This window comes from Rhincodon typus, chromosome 2 (genome assembly GCF_021869965.1).
Source record: "Rhincodon typus isolate 14 chromosome 2, sRhiTyp1.1, whole genome shotgun sequence".
NCBI lineage: Eukaryota > Metazoa > Chordata > Chondrichthyes > Orectolobiformes > Rhincodontidae > Rhincodon > Rhincodon typus.
Window position 1 is genome coordinate 2,899,272 of NC_063333.1, and position 13,385 is coordinate 2,912,656.

The 13,385-nt window shown below is 42.5% G+C and overlaps 1 protein-coding gene across 1 annotated transcript in view; it reads left to right on the plus strand.

Annotated features, from left to right (window-relative positions):
• Window positions 1-9,011, plus strand: part of zgc:63863 (uncharacterized protein LOC393372 homolog) — a 40,167-nt gene extending 31,156 nt beyond the window's left edge. The window contains exon 8 of the mRNA XM_020516416.2: window positions 8,421-9,011. Coding sequence (XP_020372005.2) covers window positions 8,421-8,679 — 259 coding nt within the window. The 3' untranslated portion in view covers window positions 8,680-9,011. The remainder of the gene's footprint in view (window positions 1-8,420) is intronic.
• Window positions 9,012-13,385: the final 4,374 nt, after the last annotated feature.

Sequence of the window (13,385 nt, forward strand, 5' to 3'; positions counted from 1 at the left end):
TTGTTGTACGCTTCCCTTTTTCTTTTTACTAACCTTACAATTTCCCTTGTCATCCATGCTTACTGAATCCTGCCATTCCTATCCTTTAGTTTTGCATGGACATGTATGTCCTGGACTTTAGTCAATTGCTCTTTAAAAGCCTCCCACATGCCAGAGATAGATTTGCCCTCAAATAACTGCTTCTAATCCACGTTCTCCAGTTCCTGTCTAATTTCTGTGTAATTGGCTGTTGCCCAATTAAGCACCCTTACCTGAGGGCAACTTGTGTCCTTTTCCATGACTACTCAAAAGCTTATGGAGTTATGGTCACTAAACCCGAAATACTCTCCAACTGAAACACCAATCACCTGTCCTGGCTCATTCCCTAGGACCAAGTCTAATACGGCCTCCTCTCTGGTTAGATTGTCAACATACTGCCTCTAAAAGCCCTCCTGGACACAACTAACTAATTGCTCTCCATCACCACTAGTTACCGGTCTCCATTCTGAAAAGCCTTAGAGCCCTGGCTCGAAGGGATTCCAGTCAATAAGAGGAAAGTTGAAGTCACCCACCACAACTACCCTGCTCTTTTCATACTTTTCCAGTACCTGACTACGTATCTGCCTTTGTCTCCCGTGGGCTGTTGAGAGGTCTATAGAAAACTCCCAACATTGCGATTTCACCCTTCCTATTCCTGAGCTTCCCCCACAATGCCTCACTCCAATGTATCCTCCCTCAATACAGCTGTCATGTGATCCCTAATCAGCAGTGCAATTTCCCCATCCCTTTTGTTTCCTTTTCTGTCCCGTCTAAAACAACGATAACCAGGAATGTTAAGCTACCACTCCTTGACGCCAGTTCCTCCAAGATATTCAGACTGGTCACAGTGACTATAGTGCCATCTCCCAGAATTCCTCTTGGTGACGTCTCTGCCACCTTCTGATTGGATGCTCTTCCTTGCTTCGGTCAGTGAGGATGTCCTTTCACAATCCTCTCCCCAGTCGCGGTGACTGCAGTGTCATCTCCCAGAATTCCTCTCATTGACATCTCTACCACCTCCTGATTGGATCCTCCTAATTCATATGTGTATTCATGTGTATCTATAGACAATGACCAGAAGTAGAAAACCTGGCACTTTTTATTTATTCCCTCACACCCTCTCAGCTTTCACCCTCCCTAAATCTGGTCTGTTGCCATGCTGTAATGCCCCAGCGCCTACTTCTGAAAGATTAATTGAGTAAGCAATGCAGTACTTAAAGACTGGGATCAGAAATATTACTGTGGTAATGATGCTTAGAATCAATGTTTTAGTGAGGCCTGGCTTTGATCTTTGGGCATCAGTTTAGTAGTGAGTTTATGCATCGATCTTTTGGGATCAGTGCTGGAGTGAGCCCTTCCATTTGTCTATTGATGGGCATCAGTTTAGGAGTGAGTTCCAGCATTGATCTATTGGTAGGAATCATTGTAATAGTGAGTCCTAGCATTGATTTATTGATGGGTGTCATTGTAGGAGTGAGTTTTGAAATGAGCCCAGTCAGGATTCCTTCAGACCTGAACTGCTGCTGAGATAACATTGTCCTTGTCAGCCATCTTTTGTTGCTAAGCCATTGAACTGTCATTGTTTGTAAGTTGATGATGTAGTTATATTCCCCTTAATGTATTTTGCTAAATGTAAAGAAGAAGGATGCCTTAATTTTGCCAGTTTGTGTAATTTGACCTGGAATTTTATCGATCTAACCTTATTCTCATTGATGTTGCTCAATAGCCAAAGTCACTACTCTCCATCACACAGGAAGCTGAAACCTTACCCTCTACCTGCTGTGAAAGCAAACTGCTCCATCACAATGAATTTCCAGTAACTGAAGCCAGCTGAATTATGATTATAAATGGCAGATTTGCTAGATACAGCTCAGTATCTGGAGAGAGAGGTAGTGTTAATATCCGGACAAGGTATTCTGTCTGTAATGTAACATGTCTGCAACATCTCCGGATACCATTACCCTGCTCGTATATTTTTACATGAAGTGCATGTGATCTTTTTACTTTCTAAATTTTGTAAAAGTGCTTGCTTACTAACAGTGTAATCCTTTACTCTTGCACAAAAAAAATTGAATTGGCTTCTTGCTGTTTGCTTTTGGATTGATATGCAAATTCAAAGGGTCCAATGAGAGAAAACTATAGCAAGATTGGAATGCTGTTGGTCCAATAGGTTATGATACCACAAGTACAAATGTAATTTTTCTTTTAAAAATGTGGTGATGGTTTCTGCCTGTTCCACTCTTTCAGGCAGAGTTTCAAGCCTGACAATGTTCTAGGTGGAAAAAAAATACCTCCCTCAGTAAATGATCCCATCTAATCCTTCTACCACTTACTTTAAATTGATCATAAGATGTAGGAGCAGAAGTAGGCCATTTAGCTCATCAAGTTTGTTCTGTCTTTCAATGAGATCATGGCTGATCTGATAATCTTCAGCTTCAGGTGTCCATGTGCATAGATCACTGAAAGTTGCCACCCAGGTTGATAACGTTGTTAAGAAGGCGTACGGTGTGTTAGGTTTTATTGGTAGAGGGATTGAGTTTCAGAGCCATGAGGTCATGTTGCAGCTGTACAAAACTCTGGTGCGGCTGCACTTGGATTATTGCGTACAGTTCTGGTCACCGCATTATAGGAAGGATGTGGAAGCATTGGAAAGGGTGCAGAGGAGATTTACCAGGATGTTGCCTGGTATGGAGGGAAGGTCTTATGAGGAAAGGCTGAGGGACTTGAGGCTGTTTTCGTTAGAGAGAAGAAGGTTAAGAGGTGACTTGATAGAGACGTACAAGATAATTAGAGGATTAGATAGGGTGGACAGTGGGAGCCTTTTTCCTCGGATGGTGATGGCTAGCACGAGGGGACATGGCTTTAAATTGAGGGGTGATAGATATAGGACAGATGTCAGAGGTAGGTTCTTTACTCGGAGAGTAGTAAGGGCGTGGAATGCCCTGCCTGCAAAAGTAGTAGACTCGCCCACTTTAAGGGCATTTAAATGGTCATTGGATAAACATATGGATGATAATGGAATAGTTTAGGTTAGATGGGCTTCAGATTGGTTTCACAGGTCGGCGCAACATCGAGAGCCGAAGGGCTTGTACTGCGCTGTAATGTTCTATGTCCTGTGTTCTATAGACCTTGATTCACTTACTGATTAAAAATCATCTATCTCAGCCTTCAACATTCTTAATGACCTTGGCTTGACAGCCGTCTGTGCTAAAGAATTCCACAGATTCACTACCCTGAAAGGAAAAATCAAAATCCTCCTCATTTCTGTCTTAAATGGGTGAGTCCTTATTCTGAGTATGCCTTCTGGTCCTAGACTCTCCCACAGCCCATAAGATATAGGAGCAGAATTAGACCATTCAGTCCATCAAGTCTTCTTTGCTATTCGACCTTGCTGATGTGTTTTTCAATCCGATTCTGCTGCCTTCTCCCTGAACCCTTGGTCTCCCTTACTAATCAAGAACGTATCTCTCTGTCTTCAATACATTCCATGACTTGGCCTCCACAGCCTTCTGCAGCAATGAGTTCCACAGATTCACTGCTCCCTGGCTGAAGAAATTAGTCTTCGTCTATATTGTAAAGAGTTGTCCCTTCATTGAGGCTGTGCCCTTGGGTTTTAGTCTCTCCTACTAGGCTTCTCGGTATTCTGTAGGTTTCAGTGACGTCACCCTTGTGCTTCTAAACTCCTCTCCGCATCTATCCTGTCAATTCCCCTAAGAATCTTGTGTTTCAATAAAGTCATGTCTCGATCTTCTAAGCTCCCAAGCCAAATCTATTTCCTGATGCTTCCTACTTATTAGCTTCTCTAATTATTTTCAACTAATCATTCAGAAACCTATTGTCTAGTTACCGTATTACTATTGACTCAATTAAATCCTATCTTGTCTCTGAACATTCTTGTCATACACTGCCTTCTGCATACTTAGATATTGATCATCATTTTAAAAAAATACAAAGTTTCTCCCCCTTGTCTCTGTTAGTAACTCTTTATAAATTTATCAATGAGTCTTTTTTACAAGAAATTTGCAAATTAAAGGCTATTACTGCAAACTGCTGTGGAACTGAACCATATCATTGAGGCTGAGTTAGACTGTTTACAAGCCTGGCATACTACGTGACTCTGAGATGAGCTCCTATTATCTTTTCATCCTCATCATCAAAACCACTTCCTTTCTTCTCTCTAACTTCATCTTCTCTGCTCAGTTCATCTGCTGAAACCAAAGTCGATCCATTCAACCTACTCCAGCCCTACAATGCTCAGATCTCTACACTCCTCTTCCTGATCACTTGTGCACCTTCACTCAACCATTGGAGGCCTTTGTACAGCTATCAAAGGGCCTAAGCTCTCAAATTCAAGCTCTTGTGCTTTTAAGCTCCTTCTTGAAATCTTTGACAATTTTTAGTAACTTCTTCTAATATCTCCTTTTGTGGCTCAGTGTCAAATTTTATTTGGTAATGCTGCTTTGAAATGCCATGGGACTTCTTACAATGTTAAAGATACAGTGTTGTTATTCTGTCTCATCTGAGCAATGGGATGTAGGCATTGCTGCCTAGACCAGCATTTTTAGCCATTCTTAATTGCTTGGTGAGCATTTAAGAGTCGACTACATTACTGCGGGTCTGAAGTCACATGTAAGCCAGACCAGGTAAGGGTGGCAGGTTTCATTCCTTCAAGGACATTAGCAAACTAGATGGGTTTCTATGACAATCAACAGCATGTTTGCAATCTATATCGTTTGGAGCTGGAGGAACACAGCAGGTCAAGGCAGCGTCAGAGGAGCAGGAAAGTTGATGTTTCAGGTTTACACCCTTCAGGACTGGGGAGTCCACGTGGTAATGACTCTGACTTCTTCTGCAGTTCTTGCTATCTCTGACAGCATGGTTGCCATTGGCTACCTTTTTTATTAATTTAAATTTCACCATCTGTTGGGATTTGAAGCCAAATACACAGAACATTAACTTGGGCTTCTAGATTACAGGTTCAGTGACATTACCGCTGTACCCTCTCTTCCAGTAGATTTTAGTTTACCATCCAAGACTGTTTGCAAGTGTAAAAACACTGAAGAAAGAAAACAGAAGCTTGGTTTTGACAATATGATGATTGGGCCATCAAATGCATAAACATAATAAGCATTGCACAGAGAAGCTAAAAGTAGAATGTTACTTCAAGAAGGTAGAGCCAGAGGGGTTTTTTAATTCTCTTGTGGGACATTGGCATTGCTGGCTGGCCAGCATTTATTGTCCATCCTTTGTTGCCCTTGAGAAGGTGGTGGTGAGCTATCTTCTGAACCACTGTGATCCGTACGCTGCAAGTAGGCACGCAATGCCATTAGGGAAGGAATTCCAGGACTCTTATCTCTGACAGTGAAAGAATTGTCGATTTTTAAATTAATCGAAAGCATATTTGCATTGGCAGATGGTGGAATTTAAATTCAATATATATCTGGAATTAAGAATCTAATGATGACCGTGAATCCATTGTTGATTGTCGGTAAAACCCATTTGGAGTCCATTGTAAAGGATGAGATTTCTGAATATTTGGAAGTGTATGGTAAAGTAGGGCAAAGTCAGCATGGCTTCATCAAGGGAAGGTCATGCCTGACAAATCTGCTAGAATTCTTTGAGGAAGTAACGAGCAGGGTAGACCAAGGAGAGCCAATGAATGTTATCTACCTGGACTTCAAGATGGCCTTTGACAAGGTGCCGCACAGGAGGCTGCTGAATAAGATAAGGGTCCATGGTGTTAAAGACAAGGTGCTAGCATGGATAGAAGATTGACTGTCTAGCAGAAAGCAGAGAGTGGGGATAAAAGGGTGTTTCTCAGCCAGTGACAAGTGGTGTTCCGCAAGGGTCAGTGTTGGGAGCACAACTTTTCACTTTATACATTACTGATCTAGATGAAGGAACTGAGGGCATTCTGGCTAAGTTTGCAGATGATACATAGATAGGTGGAGGGAAGGTGGTATTGAGGAGGTGGGGAGGCTGCAGAAGGATTTGGACAGGTTAGGAGAGTGGGCAAAGAAGTGTCAGATGGAGTATAACGTGGGAAAGTGTGAGGTCATGCACTTTGGTAAGAAGAATAAAAGCATGGACTATTTTCTAAATGGGGAAAAAATTCAGAAGTCTGAAGTGCAAAGAGACTTGCGTGTTCTAGTCCAGGATTCTCTCAAGGTAAACTTGCAGGTGAGTCAGTAGTCAGGAAGGCAAATGCAATGTTGGCATTTATTTTGAAAGGACTTGAATATAAAGCAGGGACGTACTAAGGCTTTATAAGGCTCTGGTCAGCCACATTTAGAGTATTGTGTTCAGTTTTGGGCCCCATATCTCAGGAACTATGTACTGGCCCTGGAGCGGGTTTAGAGGAAGTTCACGAGAATGGTGGGACTCTGAGACTATGCTCAATGGAGTTTAGAAGGATGACGGGGGATCGAATTGAAACTTACAGAATACTGAATGGCCTGGACAGAGTGGATGTTGGGAAGCTGCTTCCATTGATAGGAGAGACTAGGACCCAAGGGCACAGCCTTAGAGTAAAGGGAAGACCTTTTAGAACGGAGATAAGGAGAAACTTCTTCAGCCAGAGAGTGGTGAATCTACGGAATTCGCTGCCACAGCAAGCTATGGAGACCAGGTCATTGAGTACATTTAAGACCGAGAGGTTCTTGATTGTCAAGGGGATTAAGGGTTACGGGGAGAAAGTAGGAGAATGGAGTTGAGGAACTTATCAGCCATGATTGAATGGTGGAACAGACTCAATGAGCCAAATGGCCTCATTTCTGCTCCTATGCCTTGTGGTCTTATGGTCATCTGGGTCACTAATGTCCTTTAGGGAAGGAAACTGCCATCCTTACCTGGTCTGGCCTACATGTGACTCCAGATCCACAGCAATGTGGTTGACTCTGAACTGCCCTCTGGGCAATTATGGATGGACAACAAATGCTGCCTCACCATGAATGAATAAAGAAAAAAAAAATTTGGGCAAGGTAACTGAAAGTTGAAAATTTAAGATTTTTATATCATGAAAGAGAATAGAGGAAAGGTATTCAAAATGCGACAAGTATCAATAATGTACCAGAGAAAGGAGTTGCAGCTGGCTAGGTTGCCTATTTTCACCCCAGTGTCCTCGTCACTGTAGTCAGGATAAGTGCAGTATTGATATTCTGTCACGTGGAATGCAGGTATAAACATGCTATCACATTCAGGTACCAAAAGACTTCTGGTTGCAGCACATTTTATTGCATCAAAATTTCTGACAATTTCATGAACCAAATACTGAGCTGTTGAAAATAGGACTCGGGAGCCTGAATCATAGCATAATAAAGTGCAAAAGGAGGCCATTCAGTCCATTGTGGCTGTACTGGCTTTGTGAAAGAGCTAACCAGTCAGTTGCACACTGCATGCCTTCTCCAAAAGTCTGATTGTATTTCCTTTATCAGGTGTTTATCTCATTCTCTTTATTTTTAAAGTTGCTAAAGAGTCTCGTTTCACCACTCTTTCAGGCGATGCATTCTATATAGACATCATTTACTGAGTTGAAAAAACAAATTCCTGTTATATACCAATTAGGAGTGTAAATAGACCACTCGCCCCTGAAGCCCGTTCAACCATTCAATAGGATCGTGGCTAAAATGATTGCTCCATATGCTGGTCAACCTGTTGCTTATTAAGAGTCTTATCTACCTCTTCCTTACACAAGACTGTTTTGGACTGAAATGAGAAGAAATTTCTTCACCTAAAGAAGGGTGAGCCTGGGGAAGTCTTGGTGACAAAAAACAGTTGAGGCCGAAACATTGAATGTTTTCAAGAAGGAGTTAGAAATAGTTCTGAGGAGTAAAGTGATCAAAGGAAATGGGGAGAAAACAGCAACAGAGAACTGGGTTGGATGATCAGCCATGACCATGTAGAATGGTGGAGCAGGCTCGAAGGGCAGAATGGCCCACTCTTGCTCCAATTTTCTGTTTCTTTCGAGTAGTGTGCTTCCTCGGTCTTTTGGAGATTGTTTCAACGGTTGTCAATCCTCCATGAGAAAGATGTTCTCCTTATCTCTGTTTCAAATGGACAAACCCTTGTTTTCAAACAGTGACTGTGTGTCAGTTCAGCTTCTCCCACAAGAACAAATATTCTTCCCATCTCTCTTTTGCAAATTATTTTGGGTGCTCTGGTTAACTTCACTCACTGCCACTTGAAGCAATTTCTCCATATTTACTGTTAAATCTCCCCTCATCCTTCTCTGTTCAATGAAAATCAATGCCAGCACGTCTAGTCTGTCCATATAACTGTAAGATCCTCGTCCTTGGTATCTTTCAAGTAAATGTCTGTTTGAAGACCCCATTACCTGTGATCTAAATCTAGTTGTTCCTGTCACTGGTCACTTTGTGTTAACTGTTTCCCTTCTGCCTCTGCAGCATTGCCATCAGCACCTTCCAGGACTTCCAGGTGGCTACATCTCGGCAGCGTCCTGATGCTGTGCTCCGTGAACAGTTCAAGGAGAAGCCTCGCCTGCCCCCTGCTGATGCTGACGCAGCAGCTCTTCCAGTGGGGGCCAACCAACTGGTCAAGGTGGCAGTGTGGGGACTGACGGCAACCCTGGGAGCAGCTGCTTTGGCTGTGGTCAACACGGCAGTGGAGTGGGCTCCGGAGTTTGTTTTTCAACTGTTTCCATAACGAGTGACTGAGGCAGCGGGAATGTGTGGCCTGCAATCTGCTGCATTGAGAAACACCTCTTAGTTGAAACACAGTGATTGGAACAAGGAGCCAGTAGTGCGCTGTGCCAAAAACTTGTACTGGGAGCAATAAGTGTGGTCTTTACATTAACTATTTCCAACATCCTTCAAAATAGGAGGACACTGGAGAACCAGCCATAAACCCTGCCAACTCCCTGTCTGGGAAGCACCCCTCTAGTTCACAGAATCCCTACAGTGGGGAAACAGGCCATTCAGCCCACCAACTCTCCAAAGAGCATCCCAACCAGATTCACCTAGCTACTCTGTCCCTGTAACCCTGTTATTCCCATGGCTAACCCACCTAACCTGCATATCCCTGGACACAATGAGCAATTTAGCATGGCCAATCTGCCTAACCTGCACATCTTTGGACATAGGAGGAAACCGTAGCACCCGGAGGAAACCCATGCAGACACGGGGAGAATGTGCAAAGTCCACGCAGACAGTTGCCCGAGGCTGGAATTGAACCTGGGTCCCTGGCACTGAGGTAGCAGTGCTAACCACTGAACCACCGTGTCGCCCCAATCTTGCCAATTGTACAGCCACGGACAACTTAAATTAGCAAACAGTAAGCACTAAATGATTGCACATCCATTTTCTTGCATTGATGCAGACACTCGGGTGGGAACTAAGACATGGTGAATTTGCACTTGGTTAGATGGAAACCTGGTGTCACTCAAGTGAGCCCTAGGCAGTAGACAAAAAAAAACTGCAGATGCTCGAATCAAAGGTAGTCAGACAGGAGGCTGGAAGAACACAGCAAGCCTGGCAGTCCTGAAGAAGGGATAATACCTGAAACGTTGACTGCTGTTTTCCTCCAGATGCTGCCTGGCTCGGTGTGTTCTTCCAGCCTCCTGTTTGAGCCCTATGCTGTTATTGTAGATTGAGGAGGGAACCTTCAAATGAAGTGTGTCTCCAGAGTGACTTACAATTGAACAGGGCATCAAAATAATCCCACACTCAAATTAAAAAAAAAAGTGTCCTGATAGATGAAGGGGAAAGGAGTAGTTTATTTCAAGTTTGTTACTGTTCTGAGATGAGACTGAGTAGTGTCTTCTCACTATTTGGATGAGAAGCTAAACTGAGACTTCTTTTGCCCTGTCAGATGGACATAAAAGATCTGTGGAACATTTAAGAAAAGTGGGTGAGTTCCCCCTGGTGCCCTGGATAATATTTATTCTTCAACCAGTGTCACTCGACTAGATTATCTGGTCACTGCTTATTGTCGGATGTTGTTGTGTGCAAATTGGTTCCTGCGGTTGCCCATGTTAGAACAGTGACACTGGCAAATATCAAATATCCTTCATTGTTAATAAAGCACTTTAAGATGTTCCGAGCCAGGAATTTCTAAAGTGAATTCTCTGGAGGATATGACCATTGCTGGTGATGGTGGGTGGTGATCGCTAAGGCACAACCAAAGAAATGTTGGTGAGTTGCTGCACCTATAGAAGGTAATTACTGTCACCCTGTTCATCTGATGTTAAAGTGAGTGGATGCTTATGGTAAAAGTGGAGTGTTGATCAAGCAGACTGCTTTGACCTAGGTGCTGCAGAGTTTCTAAAGTTTTGCCGTATGTGCCGCATAATGGGAAGGCCATGGGATGACCACCACCTGCAAGTTCCCCTCCAAGTTATTCACCATCCTGACTTAGAAATATATCACTGCTGTTTCAGTATCACTGGGTCAAAGGCCGTAAGATATAGAAGGAGACCATTTGGCCTGTTGCGTCTGCGCTGCCATTCAGTGCGATTTGATAATGCCTCAACTGCACTTCCCTGCCTTTATGTTGAAGGTGGCAAATGGGGTGCCAATCGAGTGGTGGCCTGAATGGTGGTTACTGTCATTGGAGCTGCATATGTTTGTGCAAGTGAAGAAAATTCCAGAACACTGGTGACTTGTGCCTTTATAGATGGTAACAGACTTTAAAGAGTAGGGAGGTTAGTTGCTCACTGCAGAATTCCCAGCCTCTAACCTGATCGGTATTGAAAATTTCAATTGTCACAACAAGACCAGACCTTTGGATGGTGGAAGATCAGAGTTTTTTTCACTGTTTTGTTTTTGAGAAAGTGCTTTCTGATTTTTCCCTTCAAAATGTCTGTTTCAGTTTGAAGATGATATAGGTACTGTTACATCATTAAAATTGCTCTAGTCCCAGGTATGCAGGTTTGAAATGTTTTATTTAGTGCTTTGAACAGAAGGGAAATGTTCAATGTTGGTAGTCCCAGGGGAGCTAGATATAACACCTACTCTGACGTATTCCTACACTCGTCATTGATACTAAAGCACTGATTCTTGCTCAGTTTGGTCAGGTGCCATAGGTGAGTTAGGATTTCATCTGCTGTGAATAGTGAAATGAGTGACTGACTGGCCTCCTCTGCTGTTCAGGACATAGATTATGGAGAACATCTTGATAATCATATTGAAGTGACCTGCTAGCAATGGAAGACATGCTGTATGAACAGTGTAATTGGTGTCTGTGGCTTTGTTAATTGGAGGAACTTCCCTGGGTCAGTAGGAGAGTTGCTCTATCAGGAGTCTAGAGGAGATGGGATTAGATTGAATATGGTAAGAAAAACATCATCCAACATGATCCTTTGTGAATCACTGAATTCTGTTGAAGTTTAATTGTCTGTCACTAATGTCTAATAGAAGTTCTTATTCCTAGGATGATGCTGACAGCTGATGCTCAGTATGTTGCTGCCCCTGCTGATGGACGCAGTGAAGCTCCCTGACAGCATACAGCTAATTTACAGCTATCTGTGAAGACTCAGGTTTCAGCTAACAATTTCAGTCTGTCTCTCCTACTATTTAGGAAACAGTGTTGAGGGGCACGTTACAAGTGATTTGATAAGAGGGAGGGCAGGTGACTTTGGGTCTGTCGTTCCTCAATGTCCCCACATGGCTGGGGAGTGAGGGCAGGGGTCTTCACCTTGGACCTGGATTTATGAGCTAAGTGATGAAGACTGATTGCTATGATTAGTCAACAACTCCATGATCGTAATATTATGGGATTACCAGGACCATTGAGGTGCAATAAATGAATCATGGTCTTGCAGTTCCTTTGTTTTTGCTACCTTGTATATCCTTCAATGCACCTCATTGGTTCTTTGAACTCATTACATTATCCTTATTGAAGACTTTCCATATTTTTATTTTAGTAGACTCTCTGTTGAACTCCTTATGTTCCCAGGCTTTCTAATATTTAACTGAAGTGCCTCTTCTCGGCCCAGTGACCAAATTAACTTGATTAATTTTTGAAAACCCTCACTATTTTCAGAACATCAGTTAGATCCCGAGTCGTCTCTTATGTTCAGCAGGTTCCTGTGTCTTTCCCAATTTCCATCAGTTTCTGTATTGTTAAAGGGTGGGTTAACAGCAGAAGAAAGTTTCCTCATTTCAAATATTGCTCTTATTTCCATTTCATAAAAGTACTGCACACCTCACTACATTGCCCCAGTGAGTTTTATTTCTCAGATCAGCAATTTCACCGTCCTCTTGATGCTGCTGAGGTCCTGAAATATGGGCGGAACAGTCGAGTGCCATATCGTTGGAAAGGTGAATACACAATAGACATTTATTGCAGTAGAGAAAACGGTTGGCTATCGTTCAAGCCTTTAACTCATTCCCTGATAATGCTACCACATCACCTCTTAATTTAAATTACATACTCTGACTCCTGTTGGGTACGATGTATCCTGTGTGAAAACTGGAGCCCACAGCAAAGAGCAAAAACAGAAAAGCTCAGCAGGTCTGGCAGCATCCATGAAGAAAATGTCAGAGTTAACGGTTCGTGTCTGGTGACCCTTCCTCAGAACTCACAGCAAAGAGTTCCACTGCAGAAATGCTGCGTGTCAGTCTGTATGTAGCTGTAATGGAAGGATATTGGAATTTTAACTAATATCTATGCACTAGTTAACTGAGACTAATCTGTTCTTGCAGCTACCCTATGCTGCAGGATTTGGTGAAAGCATGAAGTGTACACCTATTTATATGTAAGGAGTGAGGATGACCTCATGCATTGTGTAGGCGATCATAATTGCTGCAACATAACTATCACGGGGGTTCACACTCATCCCATTTCCATATTCTATTTATACCCTGGGCAAATCCTCCTGATCAATACTAACTCGACTCTCTTTTTGTTTTGTTCATATTTTAAACCCTGAAGGTAATTTCTATTACGGGGAGGCTGTGCTGTGACATCAGTTACTATACATTTTACAATGTGTGGATTCATGCATTCTTTTGCACTATATATGTACTGTACACTATGCCCTAATTCTTCTTAAGAATTGCCAGCAGCAATTAAATTGGCAACTGCCATATTTTCAGTATGTACTGGCCATTCAGATAGAATTGTGGAGAACAAGTCTAAAGACCATCTACCCTTTAAAGACTAGATACAGATTTGGTGCTGACACTATGCCATAAATATTGATCTGGATCTTGTGGCAAATAAATATGCTAATAACATGCATCATTATGAATGAAGGGAGTTAGACTTCTTTTAAAAAAAAATTAAAGGATATAGTATTAACTACCAGTTTCAAAAACGTGTTAGTTAATTTGTGCCACGCTGATGTTTATCTAGCCTTTAGCCTTTGTTATACAAACATACAAAAAAAATGAGCAGAAGTAGGTTACTCA